This window comes from Manis pentadactyla, chromosome 4 (genome assembly GCF_030020395.1).
Source record: "Manis pentadactyla isolate mManPen7 chromosome 4, mManPen7.hap1, whole genome shotgun sequence".
Classification (NCBI taxonomy): domain Eukaryota; kingdom Metazoa; phylum Chordata; class Mammalia; order Pholidota; family Manidae; genus Manis; species Manis pentadactyla.
The window spans coordinates 159,885,365-159,912,700 of NC_080022.1; the positions used below are offsets into that span (position 1 = coordinate 159,885,365).

Genomic DNA, 27,336 nt, shown 5'->3' on the forward strand with positions numbered 1-27,336 from the left:
CCAGGGACCTAGCAATTCTGAGTCATCTTAATTCCGTGTCAGGGATTGAACTGATGGTGGGCTGGCTCATCCTTATTTTCCTAGGGTGGAGTTCTTGGAGATCTGCCTGTGGGGCTTACAAGTGAGCCTTGGACTCTGATGTTTGTCCTCCTGCCTCCCTGAGGCTGATGTACGACACGCTCTCTCCTAGCTGGCTTCCGGGATGTGATGGCTCTGGGAGAGCAGCCCCAGATAGCAGCCTTATGTCCCTGGGGTTCCTTCTCCCGGATCTTGGCTCTGAAGTCCTTCCCTGCTTTGTTAGCTTTCCATTATCTTTTAGCAGATTCCTCCCAAATATTCTGTCTGTTTCTGTGGTTGTTTGCAGTGGGAGGGTAGGTTTGCATGGCGTTGCCTGCTATCACCGTCCCAGCTCGTTTTGTCTGTGTGACTATGGCAACCTTGCTGTCCTCCTCACCTCAGTTTCATCATCTTTAAAATGGGTGCTAGTGAAACTCACAGTAATACAAGCTGACATTCAGTTTGTCCTTACTGAGATTCAGGCTCTGTGCTGAGGACTTAACATTGTTTCAGTTAATCCTCCTACCAGCCCTGTGAGGTGGGGGACAGTTGTTATCTATTTTGTGGCCAAGGAAAACAGGTGAGAGGCTTTTGGACAGCTGGGAATAGGGAATAGAATCCTGGTCCGGCCAGCTCTGAATCCTGTACTTCTAACTACTATAATGTCCCTCTAAAAGGAGGAAGGGGGCAGAAAATAAGACAATACTTCAAAAAGGTGTAAGCAGGCAAGACATGGGGTGGCAGGGGAGGCAGAAACACCATGGGAGAGCTTCAGGGGTGGTCCCTGGTGTGGGGTGCTGGCAGGGGCTGGGCTGAGGAGCTTTCTTACCCTGGTTTGCTTCTTCCACAGACCCAGCTGAAACATAAGCTGATCATCATCCACAGTCAGATCAATGGGGCAACACGAGCGCTGGAGGACGTGAGAGCCAGGCAGGAGGCTATGTGGGTAAGTGGCGGGGGTCGCCACCACCGGCCTGGCCCTGGGGCCTCCCGTGGCCTCCAGGCAGGACAGGCAGGATGAGCTCAGCTCTGATCTCTGCAAGGCTCACGTTGGCTTCACTCACAGTGTCAGATCTTAAACATCAACCTTGTGAAACATGCAATCAGATATGTGCCCAGGAGAGAGCCTTCACAGACTCATACTGAAGACTCCCTACAAGCCTGCACTTAGGGTGGGGTGGGGGAATCACTAAAACCTGGGATTAAAAAGTAGTAGTATAAAAAGTGGTTATGGCTTAAGTGGGAGAAAAAATAGGAAGCTGAAATGTATGCCCACGAGAGTTGCATCTATTTGTGTAAATGCAATATATTAGTTCTCTAGAGCTGCTGTAACAAATTACCATAGACTTGGCTTAAAATTACAGAAATGTGTTCTCTCACAGCTCCGGAGGCCAGAAGTCCAAAATCAAAGTGTTGACAGGGCCACATTCCCTCCAAAGGTCCTAGGGAGAATCTCTGGGTTCTCCCAGCACCTGGTGGCCCAGGCGTTCCCTGCCTTGCGGCTGCACCACTCCAGCCTGTGCCTCCGTCACCCTCTGTCCTCACGTGGCCTCCCCTTTTCTGTGTGTCTCTTCTTTCTCCAGTAAGGACACTTGTCATTGGATTTAGGGCCCACCTGGGTCATCCAGGGCAATCTCTAAGATTCCTATCTTAATTACCTCTGCCAAGACTTTTTCTAAGTAAGTCACATTCACAGGTCCTGGGATGTGGACATCTCTTTTTGGGGGCCACCATTCAACTCATTCCAGAAACTGTAGGAACAAAAAGCCTGGAAAGAAGTATAGTAAAAGGAGAGGGGTGCAAGTGTTGGAGTAGTAGGATTAGACATGGCTTTTTCCCTCTAGTTTTCACAATTTTTATAAGGTTTTTAACACACACACACACACACACACACTGTGTGTGTGTGTGTGTGTGTGTGTGTGTGTATAATATCTTTTATATTAAAGTATGTTTAAGTTTCCTGTTCTGGAGCTGCACCACCTGCTTTATTGCAGCAGCTGTGGCTTAATCAGGTGAGATCTGGGTTAGAATACCAGCTCTGGTACATACCAACCTGTGATACTTTGGTCTTATCAGCACATCTCTAATTCTCAGTTTTCCCATGTGCACAATGGAATCAAGACTTCTTTCTGAAGGTGACTGTGAGGCTTCAGTGAAAGAATGCACATGGTGGGGGTGGTGGGGTGAACAGGCTAAACTGCTAGTAAAGATAACCCAGAAATTCAGGGGCTGAAATAAGAGAGAAGTCTCTTTTGCTCACTGGGACCTGAGTTCAAGGCAAGACCTGAGCAACTCAGACTAGTGGGATCGTTCTGCTCCATATGATCATTCAGGACTCAGGGTCTTGTTTTCCTGTTGCCTCGCCACCCCACAGGGTGTTTTCCTCATGTCTTTGGTTGCAGCTGGGTCACCGTGACATCTCTGTTGGAGTCTATGAAAAGGGGCACAAGGAAGAAGAGTGTTGCACACATCACTTTTGCCCCACTTTCTTTCTCCCTTTTTTAATCCCCCTTCCTCTCTTCCAAAAGTGACCATATCTTGAATTTATTCACTCACTCCTATGTGTGTCTTTATACTTTTATTATGCATATGTTATTCCTTTAGCAATAAATACTCTGTTCCAATATTTCTAAGTTTAATATAAAGAGCATCAAACTATATGTCTTCTGCAAGTCATTTTTCTCTCATGGAAATTTATCCTCACACTGCTCTGGTTCATTAATTTTTATTGCTGTTTAATATTCCACTTAGAATAATTTGCAGTCTGCATATCCAGTCTCCTATTGATCGACATTCAGAGTGTTTGCAGAGTTTTGCTTATTCACACAATGCTGCTTATAAGCATTCTTGCATCTGTCTCTGGGGCAGGTGTCTGAGAAATTTTCTAGAGTATCTTCCTTGGGTCGGTTGTTGGATCACAGGGTGTGAGTACCTTCAGATTCACTAGATACTTCCAGATTGCCCTCCAAAGTGGCTGTACCCATTTGTACTCACATGAAGTACAGGTAAGAGGTCCTGGTGCTGCACATCTCACCAACGTGTGGTACTGCAGGCCGAGCTTTGCTGCCCATCTGATGGATGCCCTGTTGTCTTGGCCCTCTCAGGATGCTGCGCACAAGAAGATGGAGCAGCTTAGACAAGAATACGTAGAGATGAAGGCTCTCATTGATGCTTCAGAGGCCAGCTCGACACAGAAGATAAAGGAAGAGGAGAAGAGGGTCAGCAGCAAGTTTGACAACATTTACCAGATCCTCCTCAAGAAGAAGAATGAGATTGAGATCCTCAAGGAGGAGATTGAGCTTGCCCTGACTGAGGGGGACGAGTTTGAGTTTCTGGAGGTGGGTCTTGATGAGGACATCATTGGACACTCTGCCTGGCATGACAGTGTTGTTTATAGGTGCCCTGGAGCCCTCAAGGAGTTGGGGTGTAAGAGGTCATTGGAAGCATCCCCGACACATGCACAGTATCCATTTTCTATGCTGTGTGACAACCAGCCACAAACTTAGTGGCTCAGGAGAACTTACCTTTGCTCTCACGCTTTCTATGCTCAGGAGCCTGGGCGTGGCTTAGGGGCCCAGAGGCTGCAGTCTTGAGTGTCGGCTGGCCCGCATTCCTCTTGGGGCTCAGAGGTAGTTTCCAAGCTCAGGTGGGTTGGCAGAATTCAGTTCCTCGTGCGGGACTGAGGCCCCTGCTGTCTTGCTGGCTGTTAGCCAGGGTCTCTCGGGTCTTAGAGGCTGCTGTGGCTTCCTGCCATGTAGCCCTCTCTAAACTTGGCAGCTTGCTTCTAAGCCAGCAGAGAATTTCTCCCTCCAGAAAGGCCCAGGCCCTCTTTTAAGGGCTTTTACTTGGTTAAGTCAGGCCCACCCAGGATAATCACCTTTTTGATTAACTCAAAACCAAAAGACTTGGGTCTTAATTACATCTGCCGTATTCCTTCAATTTTTCCATATAAGGTAACCTACCCAAGAGCGATATCCTTTTGTAGTCACCATCCTGCCCATATTCAGGGGGAGGGGATTATATATGGTGTGTTCCCTAGGACAGGTGGGAACCCTGGGAGCCAAGATTTATGATTCTGTGTCGCCTTCTGCATAAGCCTCCACTCCCTTCCCCCCATCCCTCCACTGCACCACCTCTGGAAGTGTCTTTCTAAAGCAGAGACACCCCTCCACCCTATCTTCATGTTATTTAGTGTGGTCCCCGAGGCCCTGGGTGCTGGGCCCTGCCTTTGCCGGCAGCCTCGTCTCTTGTCCCCCAGCCCTGCCTGGTGCCCTGACCGCAGCAGAGCACTCACCGTTCCCCAGACACACCTGGCGTTGGTGGGGACGCCACAGCTGACCGTTGCCTAATAAATCCTGTCTTTCTTGGGGGGCTGCTCCACTTTCCCCTTGTCTTGGGTGCTGCTAGTCTGCTGTTGCTGGTGTGGTGTCCCAGGGTGTGTTATACCCGCTGTAGTCCTCCATAGCAGTGTTTTAGGCGGGCTTGTTTTCATGTCTGTTCAGACTTCTGGGAGGGGCCCATCTGCCCTTCCTCCTCCTGGCATGTCTGGTGCTTAGAAGACTGCCTGGCATGTGGGTGTTCCAGTGAGCCCCATTAATTGGGTGACGGGCCAGGACACCTCAAAGGCCCCGATTCCTTGTTCAGCTCCTGCAGAGGGTACATGAGAGACTGGTAACCCTCTCTTATGCCTGCTTGGACTTTTATCCTTGCCTCAGCCAGATGGCATTAGCTTTCCTCTCAGGTACTTAATTCCTGTTTATTGGAGTAGCTGCCTTGAGCTCTCAGAATTCTGCATCTGTGTCTGGATAACTGAATGTCCTGATTTGGTCTCAGAGTTTGGGGCCTTCCGTAAGACCCTTCTTTTTCACTGATGTGCCTTGGCTGAATCGTGCACCCCTTGAGGTATTCCGTGTTTTCAGAACACATGTTCACATCTGGTCCTTAGAGTGGATGGTCCCGAGTCCCCTGTCCTTTTTCAGCCATAGCTGGAGGGGCTGAAGGGGCATTACCCCTGGGGGTCAGGAGACCTGTCTTTCAACTTTGTCCCTGCCACTAATTAGCAGCGTTGCTGGCAGGAAACTTGTTATTTCTTGGCTTCAGTGTTCCCATCTGTGAGGTGAGTGACCTCTGAGGGCCCTTCCAGCTTTAGATCACTGTGTCGTAAGTGCCACCTCACGACCTCTGGCCTGTAGCTGGGACTTACCACCTACGGGCACAAGGAAATGCCTCTCAGGATTCATGAGGCTTGAGCTGAGCCCTGGCTTCACTGGTGCTGCCTGAACTAACCCCCTGGCTCATTCTAGAAAGCGGCAAAACTTCACGGAGTCTTGACAAAGCCAGTCTACGTCCCCAGGGTGGAGCTGAATCACAAGCTGATACACAGTGTCTGCCAGGGCACCTCGGACCTCAAAAACGAGCTGAAGCAGTATATCAAGCAGGTCAAGAAGGCTGAGGAGCCCAGTGGCTCAGGTGACCATTAACAACCCCCACCCTCTCCCTCTGGGACCCTGAACTGGGATGCGTCCCCTCAGCATTTTGGGTGGGAGAGAGGGTCTTGATCCAGAGCACTGGGCCTGGTTTCAGGAGTCCTGGAACCTCTAGGACTTGCATCTAGGAGGTAGTGGGGAGTCTTTGCCTGATTCTAAGGTTGTAGCCATTCTTCATAAAAACATTTTTTGGGGCTTGGTGTTAGGATGGGACTTGCAGAGTGGGCTCTTTGTGTCTGGGATCTTGAGGCTGACTCGATGGGTTTTGACTCTGGGTTGTGGGTGTATTTGGTGGGGTAATGGCTAGTTTTGGGGCCAGAGAAACCTGGAATTCCTCCTTGACACCCACTTTCCTTTCTTCTGTATCCAATCCTTCAGCAGATTTTGTTTTTTATTATCTCCTGACTCATTCCATTGGTCCCACTGCTGGCCACCACCTCTCCATTGCCATCAGTGGTGGTAGCTTCCTAAATAGTCCTCTGACCACTCCTGCTGCAGTCAGAGCTTTTCAGGGTACAAGTTTGACCTCTTAGAACCTTCTCCATCCACCCTTTCCAGAGAATTTCCATTGCTTTTAGATTATATACCAGACTCTTGGCCATGGCCTACAAAAACCTGCCCTGGCAGGCCTTGTCTGTCTCTCCAGCCCTGAAGTGCCCCCTCATCCTGTGCACCTTTTTGCATTCAGGTCCCAAAAATATGTAAGTTTCCTGCCACAGGACCTTTGTACATGCCCTTCCCACTGCTTAGAAGGTCCTACCTTGTAGGTAGAAGCATTTTCTAGATTGTATATTCACCAGTTAACGCCTCTTATCCTTTGAAGATCTGTTGAAACATTACATTTCTCAGCAAACCTCCCCTGTCACCACTCCCTTTCTCAGACTAGGTTCCAGGATCCTTATCATCCACTGGGGCCTTCTGCACAGCTGAGTTTACTTTTCCTTGTCATTCCTGTCTGCTTCCCCCACCAGAGTTTGACCTCTGTGAGGCTGGGGGCTTGGCCTGTTTTTTCCAACACACTCTCCCCAGTGCCAGGCACATAGTGAATCTTTGCTGTGTGATCTAGGGGGTGAACTTGAATTTCTGCTTGGCAAACCAAGTGTCCTTGCAGAAGGGCCTCTGAAACAGGTGTGGCCAGGCTCTATAGTAGAGGGTAAAGGTGTCAATGAATTAGCCGCACATATTTATTTCCTGATACATCAGTGATCACTGGTCTTGGGGAGGAGGGGTGAGAGAAAAAGAGGGAAAGGAGAGGAGCTACCACTACACTCTAGGCATCTTGATCTCATCACTGTGAGCAAGGGGAGTCAGCCATGTTGTGTTCTGGAGGACACAGAAGCTCAGAGAAGGTTCACAGGTCATGGAGCTAGGTGCTTTTGGAGAAAAGACTTGACCCCAGTTACATTGGAAGCCAGAGAAGAGAGTGAACATACCAAAGTCATCTTCTGTTACCGTGTTTCTAGCTCTTGTAAATGACTGGATGGGGAAGGTCACTGGAAATTGTCTTCTTAAACCCTTTACCTGCCTGCCCATGGCAGTGCCGGCTCCTAGGCTTGGTTTGGAAGAACTGCGTAAACTAAGCCCTTCTTCTTTGGCACAGGAGACCCTGGAGAGCATGGCCTGGAGCCCACGAGCAAAGTGGCACGCCCTGTGAAGAAGGTCCAAAGTAAGTAGCCCCACCACTGTCCCCAGGGCGACAGCATGCCTGTGGCTGGCCAGTGCTCTGACTGAGGTGCTCTGAGGGGTCGCTGCTCCTTCCAGATGGGTACAGCCTGTCCCAAGTCACCAGGGGGCCCCAGTGCATCTGGAGATGAGTGTTTTGCAGCGCCACTGAGCAGACGTTGCAGGAGCTCCTAGGGCACTTAGCTGGACTGGGGTGCTGAAGCTTGCTTGTCTTGAGAACTACATATGACACCCCAGTTCTGGCGCTCGGGGAGAGCTCCTGGAAGAGGCTGGCAGGGCAGTGGTCCCAGAAGAGCAGAGGCTCAGCCTCACTCATAGCTCAGAGCTGTTCAGCCTTGAGTTGAGATGTGCCTCTGCTGTCACCGCGCTTCCTGGCCTTGTTTCAGTATTGCCCTCCTCTCCCCGGCCCCCCATCCGTTTAAGAAATATTTTTTTAATTGCCGCCACCCATGAAATTTTATACCACATGTGTACTGTGTATCTGTTATATTCTGTGCTTTTAGGCATAAAAAGAGTAAGATTTTCTTCTCCTCCTCCCCCTGCCAAGAATCCATTTTTGCCCCTTGGAGGGTGATACCACCCTTGTTGAGGTAGGCATGTGCTGATGGCTTGGGGGCTGGAGAGAAGAAAGGTCCTCAGTTTCCTCATCTGTCAGATCTGGACCATAATGATACTGACCTTGTAGGATTATTCTGAGTGAGGTTTACATGGACACTGATGTCTCTTTAGAGGCCATAAATACGAGTGAAGGCTCTTTAGAGGCCATAAATACGCCACTGTTGGCTGCTCCTGCTCCCCTGAAAGGTCACTAGGAATCAAGGAGCGTTGCTCTCCCCTGGAAGGTTGGGGAGAGAACTCTGGGTGTGTTTTGCTTGTGGTGACTTGCTTTCATGTTTAGGTTGTCTTTGGCAGACAAATGTGTGGCATTGATCCCCGAGTGGAGTAGAGTCCGGGACCAGGATATCTGGTGCAGCGGCGGGAGGGAGCCCCCACGAAGCCGGGAAATGTGGGTGGGCACTTGGTGTGAAAAGGGAAGTGAAAGAGTAGGTGGAAAAAATGCTGTGACGCTGTCCCCGCTCCTCACTGCAGCCCGTCATGCAGGGGTGAGCTGGGGGTGCTGGCCGAGGCTGACCTGGGGAAGCAGGCAAGGGATGGTGGGCCGGGGGGCAGGGGGAGGGGACTGAGACCCCGGAGAATTGTGACACCAGGGAGGGGCCTGTGCCCCCAGCCTGGGCCCTCCGGAGGTGCAGGTGCAGTGGGGATGGGCGGGAGCAGAAGATGAGGAAGTGGGGTTAAGTGAGGTCACCTTCTGAGAAATGGTACTGAAGTAGGAGGAACAGGGAGTCTTGCGGGGCCAAGGCTTGAGGGTGATGTGAAGTGTCCTGTCGACGGGTGGGGTTGAGATCCCAAGCACCCCTTTGCATCCTGCAGTGGGGAAGGTGGCAGAGGGAGCCTGAGATCTTCCAGCCTGTGTAGACTTGAGCAGGCATGGGACTCACCCAGGGGCCTTGTAAAACAGCTTGCTGGACCCCACCCCTGGACTACAGACTCAGCAGGCCTGAGGTAGGGTCCCAGCATCTGGATTTCCTGCTGATTCCCAGGTGATATGGATGCAGCTGGTTTGGGGACCCGTTTTGAGAGCTGTTTTTTTAAAATTAAGTATCATTGATACACAATCATACGTTGGTTTCAAATACACAACACCGTTGTTCAACATTTACCCATGTTATCAAGTTCTTACCCTTCCAGTGCCGTCACTGTCCTCAACGTGGTAAGATGTTACAGAGTCATTAACTGTCTTCTCCATGCTGTACTACTGTCCCCATGACCAGCTTGTATTGTGATTGCAAATTACTGTGCCCTTGAATCCCCTTCTCCAACCCCTCCCTCTTGGTAACCACTAGTCCCTTCAGTGTCTGTGAGTCTGCTGCTATTTTGTTCCTTCTGTTTTGCTTTGTTATACTCTAAAATAAGTGAAGTCATTTTGTATTTGTTTTTCTCTACCTGACTTATTTCACTGAGCATAATACCCTCTAGCTCCATCCATGTTGTTGCAAATGGGAGGATTTCTTTTCTTTTTATGGCTGAATCATACTCCATTGTGTACATGTACCACATCTTTATCCATTCATCTACTGGTGGACACTAAGTTGCTTCCCTATCTTGGCTATTGTAAATAGTGCTGCGATAAACAGGGGAACATATGTCATTTTGAATCAGGGATCTTGTTTTCTTTGGGTAAGTTTCTAGGAGTAGAATTCCTGGGTCAAATGGTATTTCTGTTTTTACTTTTTTGAGGAACCTCCATATTCCTTTCCACAACAGTTGTATCAATTTACATTCCCACCAACAGTGTAGGAGGGTTCCCCTTTTTCCACATCCTCGCCAGCATTTGTTTTTTCTTTTATTTTGGATAGTGGCCATCCTAACTGGTGTGAGGTGATATCTCATTGTGGTTTTTAATTTGCATTTCCCTGATGATTAGCGATGTGGAGCATCTTTTCACGTGCCTATTGGCCATCTATCTGTATTTCTAGTTTGGAGAAAGTGTCTGTTCATGTCCTCCACCCATTTTTAATTGAGTCATTTGTTTTTTGGGTGTTAAGGCATATGAGTTATTTATATATTTTGGGTGTTAACCCCTTATCAGATAAATCATTTGTGAATATGTTCTCCCATACTGTAAGATGCCTTTTAGTTCTGCTGATGGTGTCCTTTGCTGTACAGAAGCTTTTTATTTGATGTAGTCCCATTTGTTCACTTATTTATTTATTTATTTTTATTTTTATTTTATTTATTTAATTTATTTTTTGAGAAGGCATCTCTCATATTTATTGATCAAATGGTTGTTAACAGCAATAAAATTCTGTATGGGGGACTCAATGCACAATCATTTATCAACCCCAAGCCTAATTCTCAACAGTCTCCAATCTTCTGAAGCATAACGAACAAGTTCTTACATGGTGAACAAATTCTTACATAGTGAATAAGTTCTTACATGGTGAACAGTGCAAGGGCAGTCATCACAGAAACTTTCGGTTTTGATCACGCATTATGAACTATAAACAATCAGGTCAAATATGAATATTCGTTTGATTTTTATGCTTGATTTATATGTGAATCCCACATTTCTCCCTTATTATTATTATTATTATTTTTAATAAAATGCTGAAGTGGTAGGTAGATGCAAGATAAAGGTAGAAAACATAGTTTAGTGCTGTAAGAGGGCAAATGTAGATGATCAGGTGTGAGCCTATAGACTAAGTATTAATCCAAGCTAGACAAGGGCAACAAAACATCCACGGATGCAGAAGATTTCTCTCAAAACGGGGGGTGAGGTTCTAAGCCTCACCTCTGTTCATCCCCAATTTCTCACCTGATGACCCCCTGCAACTGTGCCTGTCTTAGGTTGTTCCTCCCTTGAGGAATCTTACCCGTCTCTGGCTAACCAGTCATCTTCCGGGGCCATACAGGGAAATGTAAAGTTGGTAAGTGAGAGAGAAGCAAAATTGTTTGAAAAGGTTAGCTTTTTACTTCTTTGCAGATTTATGCCCTGTGGCTTCTATGCCCAGCATTTGTCTTGAGGTATCTTTACCACTTGGAAGAATTATGATACTCGGTAATTTCTATATGAGGCACGAATTCTACTTAAGGGTTATAATTAGGAAGGAAGAAGAAAAGCTATAGAAGTAGCAGACGGAAGAAAACATGGGAAGATGGATTATTTCTTTGACATATCTTCTTGTAGAGTAACATAAGCGTGTATAGGTTTTAAACTACTAATTAAATTGCGCACACACATTAACATAATAGGAATATCGCTACATAACCAAAGCAGACCTACAATTACCAGCCATCTCCAGTGAAACCAAGAAAACCAGTTAGGCACCCTAGGCATTTGTGAAAACTTATCAATGATATGGTGGATATTGTCTAACTGAATTTGAATAGTTTGAGAAAAATCAGACAAATTAAAACAACACATTCCTGGGAACTGTTCACATCCCATATGTTCTTTTAACAGTAGATAGTCTGTAGTCGCAAGATTTTGGAGCGCTGCAACTTGTACTTCTCCTAATTCTTGGTTGAGTTCCGACAGTATAGATCCAGTCAAATTTGTTGTTTTACTGTATGCACAGGCCAGCTTAGATATCTCCTTCTTCATTCCCATGGCAAGTCCAGGAACCAGTGGTATGAATGCAGCTACAACTGCAACAGCGCTAGGATCTTTGTTGAGGTTTTTTGATGATCATCTTCTGGAATGACTCTTCCAGAGAATGTTGATGTTGGAAGTTCTTCTTCATATCGTATCTTAATTTGTTTTCTGGGTAGCCAAATTAGGCTTTGATCCTCTGTATACACACAACCAAACCCTTTGCCCACCCTTTGATATGCCCTTTATATCATTGTGAAGAACTTATTGGAGATCACCACAGAGGAACTGCTTTTTTTTTTAGAGAAAGGAATATTATCAGAAAAATGTACTTCCATAGCTGATCATCTGACACCCTTTAAATGATCAAAATTAAGGATATTTAAAGCATGCATTAATCGTTGATTTACAGTTAGTTTTATCCTATCAGGGAGTAATGCCCCTTTTCTTTCTTTTTTTTTTCTTTGTTATCCTTAATCTACAATTAAATGAAGAATATTATGTTTACTAGGCTCTCCCCTATACCAGGTTCCCCTCCCACAAACCCCTTTACAGTCACTGTCCATCAGTATAGCAAAATGTTGTAGAATCACTACTTGTCTTCTCTGTGTTGTACAGAGCTCCTCTTTCTCCCACCCCCCATTATGCATGCTAATCATAATACCCCCTTTCTTCTTCCTCCCCTTATCCCTCCCTACCCACCCATCCTCCCCAGTCCCTTTCCCTTTGGTACCTGTTAGTCCATTCTTGGGTTCTGTGATTCTGCTGCTGTTTTGTTCCTTAGTTTTTCCTTTGTTCTTATACTCCACAGATGAGTGAAATTATTTGGTATTTATCTTTCTCCGCTTGGCTTATTTCACTGAGCATAATACCCTCTAGCTCCATCCATGTTGTTGCAAATGGTAGGATTTGTTTTCTTCTTATGGCTGAGTAATATTCCATTGTGTATATATACCACATCTTCTTTATCCATTCATCTACTGATGGACACTTAGGTTGCTTCCAATTCTTGGCTATTGTAAATAGTGCTGCGATAAACATAGGGGTGCATCTGTCTTTTTCAAACTTGAGTGCTGTGTTCTTAGGGTAAATTCCTAGGAGTAGAATTCCTGGGTCAAATGGTAAGTCTATTTTGAGCATTTTGAGGAGCCTCCATACTGCTTTCCACAATGGTTGAACTAATTTATATTCCCACCAGCAGTGCAGGAGGGTTGCCCTTTCTCCACAACCTCGCCAACATTTGTTGTTGTTTGTCTTTTGGATGGTAGCCATCCTTACTGGTGTGAGGTGATACCTCATTGTGGTTTTAATTTGCATTTCTCTGATAATTAGCGATGTGGAGCATCTTTTCATGTGTCTGTTGGCCATCTGTATTTCCTTTTTGGAGAACTGTCTGTTCAATTCCTCTGCCCATTTTTTAATTGGATTATTTTGTTTTTTGTTTGTTGAGGTGGGTGAGCTCTTTATATATTTTGGACGTCAAGCCTTTATCGGATGTGTCATTTACAAATATATTCTCCCATACTGTAGGGTACCTTTTTGTTCTATTGATGGTGTCTTTTGCTGTACAGAAGCTTTTCAGCTTAATATAGTCCCACTTGTTCATTTTTGCTGTTGTTTTCCTTGCCCGGGGAGATATGTTCAAGAAGAGGTCACTCATGTTTATGTCTAAGAGGTTTTTGCCTATGTATTTTTCTAAGAGTTTTATGGTTTCATGACTTACATTCAGGTCTTTGATCCATTTTGAGTTTACTTTTGTGTATGGGATTAGACAGTGGTCCAGTTTCATTCTCCTACATGTAGCTGTCCAGTTTTGCCAGCACCATCTGTTGAAGAGACTGTCATTTTGCCATTGTATGTCCATGGCTCCTTTATCAAATATTAATTGACCATATATGTCTGGGTTAATGTCTGGAGTCTCTAATCTGTTCCACTGGTCTGTGGCTCTGTTCTTGTGCCAGTACCAAATTGTCTTGATTACTATGGCTTTGTAGTAGAGCTTGAAGTTGGGGAGTGAGATCCCCCCTACTTTATTCTTCTTTCTCAGGATTGCTTTGGCTATTTGGGGTGCTTGGTGTTTCCATATGAATTTTTGAATTATTTGTTCCAGTTTGTTGAAGAATGTTGCTGGTAATTTGATAGGGATTGCATCAAATCTGTATATTGCTTTGGGCAGGATGGCCATTTTGACTATATTAATTCTTCCTAGCCACGAGCATGGGATGAGTTTCCATTTGTTAGTGTCCCCTTTAATTTCTCTTAAGAGTGTCTTGTAGTTTTCAGGGTATAGGTCTTTCACTTCTTTGGTTAGGTTTATTCCTAGGTATTTTATTCTTTTTGATGCAATTGTGAATGGAATTGTTTTCCTGATTTCTCTTTCTATTGGTTCATTGTTAGTATATAGGAAAGCCACAGATTTCTGTGTGTTAATTTTGTATCCTGCAACTTTGCTGTATTCTGATATCAGTTCTAGTAATTTTGGAGTGGAGTCTTTAGGGTTTTTTATGTACAATATCATATCATCTGCAAATAGTGACAGTTTAACTTCTTCTTTACCAATCTGGATTCCTTGTATTTCTTTGTTTTGTCTGATTGCCATGGCTAGGACCTCCAGTACTATGTTAAATAACAGTGGGGAGAGTGGGCAACCCTGTCTAGTTCCCGATCTCAGAAGAAAAGCTTTCAGCTTCTCACTGTTCAGTATAATGTTGGCTGTGGGTTTATCTTATATGGCCTTTATTATGTTCAGGTACTTACCCTCTATACCCATTTTGCTGAGAGTTTTTATCATGAATGGATGTTGAATTTTGTCAAATGCTTTTTCAGCATCTCTGGAGATGATCATGTGGTTTTTGTCTTTCTTTTTGTTGATGTGGTGGATGATGTTGATGGATTTTCGAATGTTGTACCATCCTTGCATCCCTGAGATGAATCCCACTTGGTCATGGTGTATGATCCTTTTGATATATTTTTGAATTCGGTTTGCTAATATTTTATTGAGTATTTTTGCCTCTACATTCATCAGGGATATTGGTCTGTAATTTTCTTTTTTGGTGGGGTCTTTTCCTGGTTTTGGTATTAGGGTGATGTTGGCTTCATAGAATGAGTTTGGGAGTATTCCCTCCTCTTCTATTTTTTGGAAAACTTTAAGAAGAATGGGTATTATGTCTTCTCTGTGTGTGTGATAAAATTCCGAGGTAAATCCGTCCAGCCCAGGGGTTTTGTTCTTGGGTAGTTTTTTGATTACCATTTCCATTTCTTTGCTCGTAATTGGTTTGTTTAACTTTTGTGTTTCTTCCTTGGTCAGTCTTGGAAGGTTGTATTTTTCTAGGAAGTTGTTAATTTCTTCTGGGTTTTCCAGCTTGTTGGCATATAGGTTTTCATAGTAGTCTTTAATAATTCTTTGTATTTCTGTGGAGTCTGTTGTGATTTTTCCGTTTTCATTTCTGATTCTGTTGATTTGTGTTGATTCTCTTTTTCTCTTAATAAGTTTGGCTAGAGGCTTATCTATTTTGTTTATTTTCTCAAAGAACCAGCTCTTGGTTTCATTGATTTTTGCTATTGTTTTATTCTTCTCAATTTTGTTTATTTCTTCTCTGATCTTTATTATGTCCCTCCTTCTACTAACTTTAGGCCTCACTTGTTCTTCTTTTTCCAGTTTCGATAATTGTGATGTTAGACTATTCATTTGGGATTGTTCTTCCTTCTTCAAGTGTGCCTGGATTGCTATATACTTTCCTCTTAAGACTGCTTTCACTGCGTCCCACAGAAGTTGGGGCTTTGTGTTGTTATTGTCATTTGTTTCCATATATTCCTTGATCTCTATTTTAATTTGTTTGTTGATCCATTGATTATTTAGGAGCATGTTGTTAAGCCTCCATGTGTTTGTGAGCCTTTTTGTTTTCTTTGTAGAATTTATTTCTAGTTTTATACCTTTGTGGTCTGAAAAGTTGGTTGGTAGAATTTCAATATTTTGGAATTTACTGAGGCTCTTTTTGTGGCCTAGTATGTGGTCTATTCTGGAGAAGGTTTCATGTGCACTTGAGAAGATTGTGTATCCTGTTGCTTTTGGATGTAGAGTTCTATAGATGTCTATTAGGTCCGTCTTTTCTACTGTGTTGTTCAGTGCCTCCGTGTCCTTACTTATTTTCTGCCCGGTGGATCTATCCTTTTGGGTGAGTGGTGTGTTGAAGTCTCCTAAAATGACTGCATTGCAGTCTATTTCCCCCTTTAGTTCTGTTAGTATTTGTTTCACATATGCTGGTGCTCCTGTGTTAGGTGCATATGTATTTAGAATGGTTGTATCCTCTTGTTGGACTGAGCCCTTTATCATTATGTAGTGTCCTTCTTTATCTCTTGTTACTTTCTTTGTTTTGAAGTCTATTTTGTCTGATATTAGTACTGCAACCCTGCTTTCTTCTCGCTGTTGTTTGCCTGAAATATGTTTTTCTATCCCTTGACTTTTAGTCTGTGCATGTCTTTGGGTTTGAGGTGAGTTTCTTGTAAGCAACATATAGATGGGTCTTGCTTTTTTATCCATTCTATTACTCTGTGTCTTTTGGCTGGTGCATTAAGTCCATTTACATTTAGGGTGATTAGTAAAAGATATGTACTTATTGCCATTGCAGGCTTTAAATTCGTGGTTACCAAAGGTTCAAGGTTAGCCTCTTTAGTATCTTACTGCCTAACTTAGCTCGCTTATTGAGCTGTTATATACACTGTCTGGAGATTCTTTTCTTTTCTCTCCCTTCTTATTCCTCCTCCTCGATTCTTCATATGTTGGGTGTTTTGTGCTGTGCTCTTTCTAGGAGTGCTCCCATCTAGAGCAGTCCCTGTAAGATGTTCTGTAGAGGTGGTTTGTGGAAAGCAAATTCCCTCAGCTTTTGTTTGTCTGGGAATTGTTTAATCCCACCATCATATTTGAATGATAGTCGTGCTGGATACAGTATCCTTGGTTCAAGGCCCTTCTGTTTCATTGTATTAAATATATCATGCCATTCTCTTCTGGCCTGTAGGGTTTCTGTTGAGAAATCTGACGTTAGCCTGATGGGTTTCCCTTTATAGGTGACCTTTTTCTCTCTAGCTGCCTTTAACACTCTTTCCTTGTCCTTGATCTTTGCCATTTTAATTATTATGTGTCTTGGTGTTGCCCTTCTTGGATCCTTTCTGTTGGGGGTTCTGTGTATTTCCGTGGTCTGTTCGATTACTTCCTCCCCCAGTGTGGGGAAGTTTTCAGCAATTATTTCTTCTAAGATACTTTCCATCTCTTTTCCTCTCTCTTCTTCTTCTGGGACCCCTATAATACGGATATTGTTCCTTTTGGATTGGTCACACAGTTCTCTTAATATTGTTTCATTCCTGTAGATCCTTTTATCTCTCTCTCTGTCAGCTTCTATGCGTTCCTGTTCTTTGGTTTCAATTCCATCAATGGCCTCTTGCATTCTATCCATTCTGCTTATAAACCCTTCCAGAGTTTGTTTCATTTCTGCGATCTCCTTTCTGGCATCTGTGATCTCCTTCCGGACTTCATCCCATTTCTCTTGCGTATTTCTCTGCATCTCTGTCAGCATGTTTATGATTCTTATTTTGAATTCTTTTTCAGGGAGACTGGTTAGGTCTGTCTCCTTCTCTGGTGTTGTCTCTGTGATCTTTGTCTGCCTGTAGCTTTGCCTTTTCATGGTGATAGGAATAGTCTGCAGAGCTGGGACGAGTGACGGCTGGAAGGACTTCCTTTCTTGTTGGTTTGTGGCCCTCCTCTCCTGGGAGAACAGCGACCTCTAGTGGCTCGTGCTGGGCAGCTGGGTGCAGACAGGGTTTCTGCTTCCTGCCCGGCTGCTATGGAGTTAATCTCCGCTGTTGCTGTGGGCGTGGCCTGGCTCTGGCTGCTGCTCCAAAATGGTGGAGCCGCCCTTGGAAGGGGAGCAACGGGGAGGCTATTTATCTCCGTAAGGGGCCTCCGTGCTCCCTGCTGCCCATGGGGTTAGAGTGCCCAGAGATTCCCAGATTCCCTGCCTCTGGACTAAGTGTCCTGCCCTGTCCCTTTAAGACTTCCAAAAAGCACTCGCCAAAAGAAAACAAAACAAAACAAAAACAAAAACAAAAACAAAAACAAAAAAACAAAATTAAATAAATAATTTTTAAAAAAGAAAAAAAAAGCCACTCGCTTTTCTTTGTCCTCAGGCGCTGGCCTCAGGGACCCGCTCACTGGTCTTTCTGCCCTGTTTCCCTAGTATTAGGGTCCCTGTCCCTTTAAGACTTCCAAAAAGCACTCGCCAAAAAAAAAAAAAAAGGCACTCGCTTTTCTTTGTTCTCCGGCGCCGACCTCAGGGACCGGCTTACAGGTCTTGCTGTCCTGTTTCCCTAGTATCCAGGACCCCACGCATGCACTGTGTCTGCTCTCTGGTGTGGAGGCTGGGGCTGGGTGTTCAGCAGTCCTGGGCTCCCTCTCCCTCCCCTGCTCCGACTCCTCTCCTCACGCTGGGAGCTGGGGGGGAGGGGCGCTCGGCTCCCGCGGGGCCGGGGCTTGTATCTTACCCCCTTCGCGAGGCCCCTGGGTTCTCGCAGGTGTGGATGTGGTCTGGATATTGTCCTGTGTCCTCTGGTCTCTATTCTAGGAAGAGTTGTCTTTGTTATATTTTCATAAATATATGTGGTTTTTGGAGGAGATTTCCCGGTGCTCTACTCATGCCGCCATCTTGGCTCCACCTCTGTCCATTTTTTATTTTGTTTCCTTTGCCCAGGAGATGTGTCTAGGAAAAAGTTGCTCATGTTTATATTCAAGAGATTTTTGCCTGTGTTTCTTATAAGAGTTTATGGTTTCATGACTTACATTCAAATCTTTGATTCATTTTGAGTTACTTTTGTGTATGGAGTTAGATAATAATCCAGTTTCATTCTCTTACATGTAGCTGTCCAGGTCTCCAAACAACAGTTGTTGAAGAGGCTTTTCTCTATTATATATTCATGGTTCCTTTATCGTATATTAATTGACCATACATGTGTGGATTTATATCTGGGCTTTCTATTCTGTTCTATTGATCTGTGGGTCTGTTCATAAAGCTGTTGTTTTAACTATACTTAGTTCCCATAGGTACATGCTCCAGTCATTTTTAAAAGACTATTGTGGTACTTAACAAGCATATTTTTTTTTACTCACTCCCTGTTTTTTGGTTGTTGTTTTTTTTGTGTTTTTTCTTTTCCAGAGATAGAATTTCCTACAGTAAAATGCATAGATGTTAAATATACAGTTAGATTAATTTTGACAAATGCATACATGTGTGTTGCCATACCTGAATCAAGATAAAGGCTTTCTGTTAGCCCAGAAAATTCCTTCATGTTCCTCATTAGTCAGTCCCTTCCCACCCAAAACCATTCATGCAGGTTTCTATCACCATAGATTAATTTACCAGTTAACCTCTTATATTTTTCAAATTAAAACATCCTATCTTTATTTGTATGGATCACATTCCTACAAATGTTTGTTATTATGGTGTTTTGAGTCTCATTTAAAAGATCCTAATTCTGAAAATTTTCTTTTTCAGAAGAAGAAAAGAAACCCAAGAAACCTCGTAAGTTGTGCATTTCTGCATCTCTGTTTCTTCAGACTAGCCAAGTGCAGAACTAAATGCTGGCAGTGAAGCTGGGCTGTTTTACCAGGGTTCTGTGATGGGGTGGGAGCTCTGTGATTATGTTGTGCAATGGCAGGGCATCCTGAGGACAAGTCTAAGTATCCAGACAGATGAGTGTAGTCCGTCTGGACCCACCAGTGTTGTCCAGGCTGTCCAGGAGTGTGTTTGTAGAAGTTGCTCTTGAAAAGGAGCATGGAAAGGAGTACAGGCCACCAAGTCACACTGTGTGTCATGTCCCCCTTCATCCCCAGCTGTTGCCATGGCTCACCCTGCCACACCCTGCAAGACTCCCACCTTTGGAGCCCCGGAACAGTTGGTGGATGTAAAACAAGCTGCCAGTCTGGACGGTGAGTTACCTGTGGGCAAGGGCAGTGGGGTGGCCGCTCTTTGTTCTGAAAACATACAGACTCTCCCTGTTTCCTCACCCAGCTTCAGTCAAAGCCACCAGCGTGCAGCCAAACTCAGCGTCTCTCAAGACCAAGGTGCTGGAGACCTTCTTAGCCAAGTCGCGGCCTGAGCTCCTGGAGTGTGAGTGGTCTCTTCTCAGGCTCGGGCTCTCCTGTGCAGCTCTTGCCCTTGTGTCTGTCCAGAGGGCCAGCGTGGTCGGCTCCTGTGCTTGTCAGCCACATACCAGTCCTGCGCCATGTCCACTCTTACAGGCTCCCTTCCGTCAGCTCCTGCCTTCTTAGCCAGCAGTCCTTTGAATGCCCTTTTGCTGTCCAGTCTGGCTAAGCCCAGGCCAGGTTGAACCCAGCCCACCCCTTTCTCTGCACCTGCCTCCAGCGGCCGTGCCGGTGCCGTCACTGGTGGTCCCCTGCCAGCCCTGCTGCTCTGGTTTCCTGTCAGCCCCATCATTCCAGAACCTTCCCATGTGCCATAAGTTCAGTCTTCTCCCTGTTCCACCCACCGTCCTCTGCTTCACAGAGAAGAGAGACTCCCCAGAGGGGCTCCCCATCCTCTCACTGTATTGCCATCTCCCGGGCACCCACACCCTCTCCCTCCAGCCCTTCCTGCTCCTTCCCAGAGCCTGTCCCTCCTGCTGCTGGATCCCACCCCTCCTGCTCTGGGCCTTCTTGGTCCCGCCGCTTCACCCTCACCTTCTGTCCTGGGGTTTGCCCATCCATTGCATGTTTAAATTTCCCTCATCACAAAAGTCAAACAAAACAAAACGGGCCACACCTGCCGACCTTTCTTGGCTACAGCCCTGGGTCTGCCTCCCTCTCACCTGAGTACTGGTTAAAGATACGAATTCCTGGGCCCCACTCCAGTCCTAAGGAGCAGATTGCAGGGGACTAGCAGAAAAAGTTGTGTGCTGAACTCATTTTTTCCATGACCCTTTTAAGGAAAGTTGGAAACGTACAGCTGTTAGGATGGTCTGTGGTGGTGGTGCTTCACTGCTCTGCACCTTGGACTCCCCGAAGGGCTTTTTAACATCCCTGATGCCCAAGCTGTCACCCAGCTGGCTCCAGGCTCAGTGTTTCTGGAAGGTGCCCCTGGGTAGCGGTGAGGCCGAGGGCCTTGTCTAATCGCCAGACCAGCACAGTCTGGCCTCCATCCCCACCCCTCTAGCAGGACAGCTCTGGCAGAGGTTAGCCAGGGCCTCTGTGAGGCTGCATTCAAAGGACCGTCCAGCTTTCATCTGGCCTGGAAGGGTCAGCGTCCTCCTTGTAACCTCTTCCCCATGGCTGCCCAAGCCCTGGTACTCCCCTGGGCTTCACCTGCCCCTGGGGCTACTCCTTCTCAGGCCCCTTGAAGCTCACACTCCTCTTCTCTGAACAACAGCAAGTGGTTGGAAATCTTTACGTAAGGCCAGGCTTAGGGAGTTCCTCCCACCATTGCACCCATGGCTTTACGCACACGGCGCCCTCTACTCGTGCCCACATCCACGCAGCGGCCAAAACCTGTCTCTGAGAAGTGCACTCCTGGCCCTCCTTCCTCTGCAGCTGAGAGGTTTTGATGGGGATGTGTAGGTGGCTTCAATTTCTCAGGGCTGGCCTCCTCAGCCTTCTCTGCAGCGCTGGTCCTGGGCCAGAGCTGACTGCGGATCATCAGCTTCTGGTGGGGGTGCCGAGCCGCCCATTTCTGGAGCCCCCTATGCTCTGTGGAATAGCCATATAAGCAGGGAAAGTGAATTCTGGCAACTTAGGAGAACATTTTCCTTAGCCCACTCATTTTGCCCAGGGGAAGGTATAGGCCCCAGTGAAAAGCATTCTGCCTTAAGCCACCTAGCCATGGAGTGGCAGCAGGTGGTGCAAACCTAGTCTCCTGGTTCCTGAGTTCCTGAGTTCCTGAGCTAGGGATTGACCTTCTCCACCATGCTGCCCATAACGTGTCTCCCATGGGTCCAGGATCCCCTGTGAGGAGGGGGACAGAGATGGGTGTGTCCCAGCGGGGAGGTGGATGGTAGAGACAACCCTCTGCGGAGTTCAGTCTTCAGATGGGGAACTGGTTGGAAGGGTGGGGAGGCCTTGCTAGTGTCTCCACCAAGGACAGAGTCAGGTCATTTGTGTGGTTAAAACTTCACCCGGCTCCCTGCTTCCCACCAATTGAAGTCTAGACCCCTTGTCTCTCCACTCCGTGGCTCCAGCGTGTGTCCCGTCCCTGCTGTGGCCTCTGTGCCCCCGGCTGCCCAGCTCTCCTGGCCCCAGCGCATGCCTGTGGCCTTGTGACTCCATGGCTTGCCTTCCCTGTCCCCTTGCTCAGGGCAGCTTTTCTCTCTCCTCTCTTCTGTTCAGTTCTCTCTTCCTATTGCTTGGCTCAGATTCCAGCCTATTTTGCTCTCTCCACTCTTCAAGTAGAGCCAGTTGTCCATGTCTGTTCTTACAGCAATGTGCCCACCCTTTCAGCAGAGTGGGGGGCTCCCGGTGCTGTTGCTGATGGGCTTGCCTTGCTTGTTAAGAGTTTGAAGTCCAGGGGGCCAGGCACTATGTCTGCTTTGGGATTGTGTGTCTTGCACAGAATCTGGCATGAATCATGTACTCAGTCAATGGTTTTAGATGAATGAATAGACAGATTGGTGACTGACAGATGGACAGATGGATGGGTAGACTGATGGACAAATATCTGGCTGGCTAGACTGGATGGATGGATGGATAGATGCATGAATGGGTGGATGGATGGATAGATGGATAGATGGGGAGACAGATGACTGGATGGATGAATAAAACAAATGAACAAGTACTACCAATTGGAGAGAGGTTTAAAAGTGAGGGCACTTTGGGCTCTTTGTAATTGATTGCTTGGGGTAATGCTTTCATAGATGCTGTTAAGTTAACCCTGGACTACAACACCGCCCACAACAAGGTGGCTCTGTCAGAGAACTACACTGTCGCCTCAGTGGCGGACTTACCCCAGAGCTACCGGCCACATCCGCAGAGGTTCACGTACTGCTCTCAGGTGCTGGGCCTGCACTGTTATAAGAAGGGGATCCACTACTGGGAGGTGGAGCTGCAGAAGAACAACTTCTGTGGGGTGGGCATCTGCTACGGAAGCATGAAACGGCAGGGCCCCGAGAGCCGGCTCGGCCGCAACAGCGCCTCCTGGTGTGTGGAGTGGTTCAACACCAAGATCTCTGCCTGGCACAACAATGTGGAGAAAACCCTGCCCTCCACCAAGGCCACGCGGGTCGGGGTGCTGCTCAACTGTGACCATGGCTTCGTCATCTTCTTTGCCATTACTGACAAGGTCCACCTGATGTATAAGTTCAAGGTGGACTTTGCCGAAGCCCTGTACCCGGCCTTCTGGGTGTTCTCTGCAGGTGCCACGCTCTCCATCTGCTCCTCCAAGTAGGAGCAGCTCTCCGGCTCCTGCTGCCTGTGGAGTGCCCAGACTCTGATGAAAATGCTGCAGGAGGAACTCGGAGAGTTTCCCTGAGAGTCCCCGAGGGCTGGGGGTGGGGGTGATTTGGTGGGAGGTGAGAAGGTGGGGAGATGGGGTAAGAGGAGGGGCTCTGCCAGGGAAAGCCGGGGCGTGGGGGTGGTTGTGCTGTGGGCAAGGAAGCATCTCCACCTCCCAGTGCCCACTAGGGCATGATGACCTCCTCCCCCTGTCCTGGTAGCTCTCCAGGCTGCTGGGCAGCTGGCCAGGGCTTTGAGTCAGGTCAGAGCCCCTCCCCTCCTGGAGAAGCCACAGCCCCACCCAGGCTCTCCGGCCTCTTGGCGCCTCCCCTTTTGCTCTCTGGAGTAACCTTCAGATCTTGGTGTTCGGTTAGTCTCTGAAGGGCTATCACAAAGTCATTGAATTTCAATATTACCCCCCAGTATCCATATGTAGGGGCTGGGGTGACGCTCAGATTCCTGGTTATTTTTTGTGCTTGTGGGAAATGGCCCACAACAGGCCTCCACCCAGCCAAGTTTCCCAAAGAAGGGGGTCCTCTTCCTCCACTGGGAAAGAACCCTGCTTCCCTCCCTGTCCTGTGCCCCTCATCACCCCATCGGCAGTTTAAAAATATTAAATGGAAGAGAAGCCTTTTCAGCCTAAGGCTTCAAATCATGATCTGAATCAGCCTGTGTTGAATTTGTGATTCAAGGTCAGTGTGAACATGGCCCCAAGTAGAGGGAACCCCTCCCACTGAAGTGTGACCAAAGGCCTCGTGGCAGAGATGCTCCGGCTGCAGCCATGAGGCCTTGCTGGAGGCCTTCCACGGTCTAGGCTTTGGGGCAAGGATCCGCTGGGCAGCCGGGGCCCTAACTGGGTTGGCAGAAGTGTGCTGGTTTTGCCTTTAGGAGAGTGGCTTGCCTTTTTACTCATAACTCCCCTGAGTGATAATCTCCCCTCCCCAGGACTGTGAGATACTGGACTGGCTGGGGTAGGTACCACTCTGGCCAGCACAGTAAAGTGGACAGCCAAGCTAGATGTCTGGAGCCTTCCAGCAGATCCCATGTGAAATGGTGGCACTGCTGTTCATCCCCAGCCACAGGCCGCAGACCCAGTGCTGCTCCTCGCCTGAGTCAGAGGTCTGGCCCTAGCCCTGGCCCCTTCTGCTCCCTTCCTCATTTGAACCAGTTCCAAATGTGAGAATTGGCCAGGCTAGGGATCATGAAGTCTAAAGACCAGGGACAAGCTCCAGGTCTCAAGCACAGGGACTATGTTTCCTGCAGTGTTTCTGTGCAGTAAAAATGACCTCAGTCCAGTAAGGGGAGGGAGTGAATGGGTTGCTGGATTTTCCCAAGCTCCTCAGCACCTGATGTCAAGAGGTAAATTCTCATCCCAGAAGTGGGAGAAATTGAACTTGTTGTGAAACAAGTCCTGCTCTGGGCTTGCCCAAGAAGGGAGTTCTTTGTGGTATGAAAAAGAGGTCACCCCTGGGGGAGTGGGGACCCCAGACCTTTTCATATGGGTATTTGAGAATTTAATGCATCTCTGGCCTGGTGCTGAATTCCAGGGTGCACTAGTCCAGAGCACTTGATATTCCAGACAGATGTGTCCGTCTGTGTCATCTCCCGGCAAGGACTTTAACTTCCTTGGGGGGGAGAGCATTGTAGGGAAGACATCCCTGCAATAGCTGAGGTGTGGTTTTAAAATTTTTTCTTCCTTTGCTACTGGGAAGAAAAGTTCTTTGGTGATTGTCCTCTGCTTTTGGAGATGGTCAAAGCACCTTCATTGGTCTTCTGAAGCAAAAGCCTTTTGAAGCCAAGGCATACTTGGGAAATAGCTGAGTAGAGGAAAAGAATGCTAGGGATTAACCCATGGGACCTGCTGTGGCTCTCATCTGCAGAAATGAGGGCAACAGAGAGGGATCTTCCCTGGTGATCACCTAGCGCAGGATAGGGAAGGGAGTCCCTCTGTTTATAAGAAAGCAAGTAGGTGACCCCAGCTGAGCCCTGTGAATCCTACTTTGGAGATGTAAATTGAGTAGTGGCCCTTGCTGTCTTGAGCAGTTCTGTTTTCAACAGTGAACCCTTGCATTCCCTCCCTTGCAGGGCAGCTCCCCAACCCTGGAGTCCTAGAGTTGGGGAAAACTATTCATTGGTCTTCTCCTTTGGCAGAGTAAGTCAGACAGGGAGGTAGTGGATGACGCTGCTCACTGCTCTTACCAGCCCATCATGGAGGAGCTGCCTCCTAGGTGCCTTCTGACTCACTCTGGTGTGACCAGGCCAGGGTCACGTGTTTTTTTATTATTCAAGAGTGGACAGTTCCCCTACTGTAATTACTCTGAAATGGATCTAGGATCTATAACTAATATTGATATGTTATCTTGTGCCTTATTCTGTCCCCACTCCCACTATTGATTTTAATTAATTAGGAGTATTGGGACTGTTAGTTCTCGAGCTTATGCATTTAAAGAGCTGATTCCTTAGGAGGAAATCAGAGTAGATGTGGATCTTTTGAGACCCTTAAGAAATACCAGGGTCCAGTCTGGCTGACATGACTTAGAAGCTTTGGATGTGGTAAATCAGTGGTAGGTATTCTTGCTTGCATCTCAGTATAGCACTTTTCTGAGTTCTGTGAGTTGCAGTGAATGAATCTCAGGGAGGTAATGTGCTATAGGCTGGATGTTTGTGTTACCCCCAAATTCCTATGTGGAAATAACCCCCCAAAATGTGATGGTGTTGGAGGGGATTGGGTCATGAAAGGGGAGCCCTCATAAATGGGATTAGTACTCATAAAAGAGACCCCACAGAGCACCCTCACTCCTGCCGTGTGAGGACACAGCAAGATGGTTGTCTATAAACCAGGAAATGGTTCCTCACCAGCCACTGAATTGGCCAGTCTGTGGATCTTAAGCTTCCAGCCTTCAGAACCTGTGAAAAATGTTATTTAAGCCACCAGTTTATAGTATTTTTGTTACACATCCCGGATTGAGACATCATGGGAACTGCGAAACTGATTAAAGGAAACCTCATTTAACATGGAGTTAATGAGCCCAGAAAGGGTAACTCTCTCACTAAACCACTCTGCAGCCCTTTGCAGATCCCAACAGGAAGAGCGTACCTTTTGTTCTTAACAGGAGGAAACCTATACTTTATGCCAACAGGAGCAAGATTTTCTCCTTGCCTGGCAACAGTCCAGCCTATGAGAGACTTGTCACAACTCAGCCGAAGAAAGCCACTATACTTTGAAATCCCAGATTACTGTACTGGACTTTATGTTTGTAGCAGCCCCTTGCAACTCCCCCCTTTCCTCTCCAAAAGGGCATTCCTTTCCTTTGTTCTCTGGACTTGCCTATAGTTTTACTATAGCTTGCATGTCTCAAATTATAACGATTTTCTATTCCTAAATAAACTCATTTTTGGTGGTAAAATTACTGACCTTTTTTTTGTAAGGTTAATATTACCTCTGGATTTGCAGCCTGTCATAAGTGTGAGTGGCCTGGGGCCCCCTGAAGTGGGGCTGGTGTCTGGACTGGGATGTGCCTTCAGCCTGTGGATCGTTCCAGTGCTTGCTCTCTGTCCCTTGGATTGTGTTTTGGGACAGGAAGGCTAGGGGGACTGGAAGTGGGTACGTCCCTTCCCCCAGGTCGGTCCCGCTGTGATAAACGCCAGCAGGTGAGGCTTTGGTTAACTAGTTTCTCCTGAGGGCAGGCCTTGTTAAGAACTGAGTGCTTTGGCTGTCTCAAAATGGTTCCTTTTCCCTTCCTGCAGCCAGAAGCTGGAGGGGATTTTTCTCCAATATTTCTTGTGGACACTGGTTGAACTCCTGAAGGTAAATCTCACAATAGGGTGGGGCTCCCTCTGGCTGGGTCTCCTTGGATTTTTTAACTCTCAGACGTGTCCACCCTGAGTCTCCTACCATTGGTCGTCACACTTGAGGTGTTCCTGCCCTGGCACTGTTTCCTCTGGTGGTTTCTGCTTAGGACTCTGCTCTGGGAATTTGCACTTCCCTCTGTTTGCCTCTCCAATCCTGGGGGCAGCAGTTTGCCCTGTATCCTCCCCTCTCTCACTGGATCCAAGAGGAATTGTTGCTTTTTCAGTCTGTTCAGCTTTTTACTTGTTAGGAAGTAAATGGCACCTTGCAGTTCTTATGTATGGAACTGGAAAGTGGGTCCATGGTTTCATTTTTATTCAGTCCAAAATACTTGGAGTTTCCCTTATTTCCCATTGGTTATTTAGAAGTGTGTGTTTAGTTTTCACATAGTTGGGGGTTTTCCAGGTATCTTTCTGTTAACTGGTAGACTAAGAATATACCTTGCATCATTTGAATTGTTTTAAGTTTATCGAGCTTTGTTTTATGACTCAGAATATGATCTCGTTGGGAAAATATTACATGTGTATTCGAAAAGGATGTATATGCTGCTACTGTTGAGCAATGTTCCATAATGTCAGTTGACAGTGCTGTGCAAGGCTTTTTATACCCTTACTGCTGTATGTCTCCTTGTACCAGTTACTGT

At 46.7% G+C, this 27,336-nt stretch overlaps 1 protein-coding gene across 2 annotated transcripts in view; it reads left to right on the forward strand.

The window, feature by feature from the left end:
- The window catches only part of TRIM25 (tripartite motif containing 25), a 29,620-nt gene extending 3,370 nt beyond the window's left edge, over positions 1 to 26,250 (forward strand). Inside the window, exons 2-9 of one of the 2 annotated variants that reach the window (XM_036879558.2) lie at positions 908 to 1,003; positions 3,162 to 3,395; positions 5,361 to 5,526; positions 7,144 to 7,209; positions 18,921 to 18,947; positions 19,259 to 19,354; positions 19,437 to 19,535; positions 22,267 to 26,250. In XM_036879558.2, coding sequence (XP_036735453.2) covers positions 908 to 1,003; positions 3,162 to 3,395; positions 5,361 to 5,526; positions 7,144 to 7,209; positions 18,921 to 18,947; positions 19,259 to 19,354; positions 19,437 to 19,535; positions 22,267 to 22,796 — 1,314 coding nt within the window. In that variant the 3' untranslated portion in view covers positions 22,797 to 26,250. The remainder of the gene's footprint in view (positions 1 to 907; positions 1,004 to 3,161; positions 3,396 to 5,360; positions 5,527 to 7,143; positions 7,210 to 18,920; positions 18,948 to 19,258; positions 19,355 to 19,436; positions 19,536 to 22,266) is intronic. The other variant, XM_036879557.2, reaches the window with a different exon arrangement.
- The last annotated feature ends 1,086 nt before the right edge of the window (positions 26,251 to 27,336 follow it).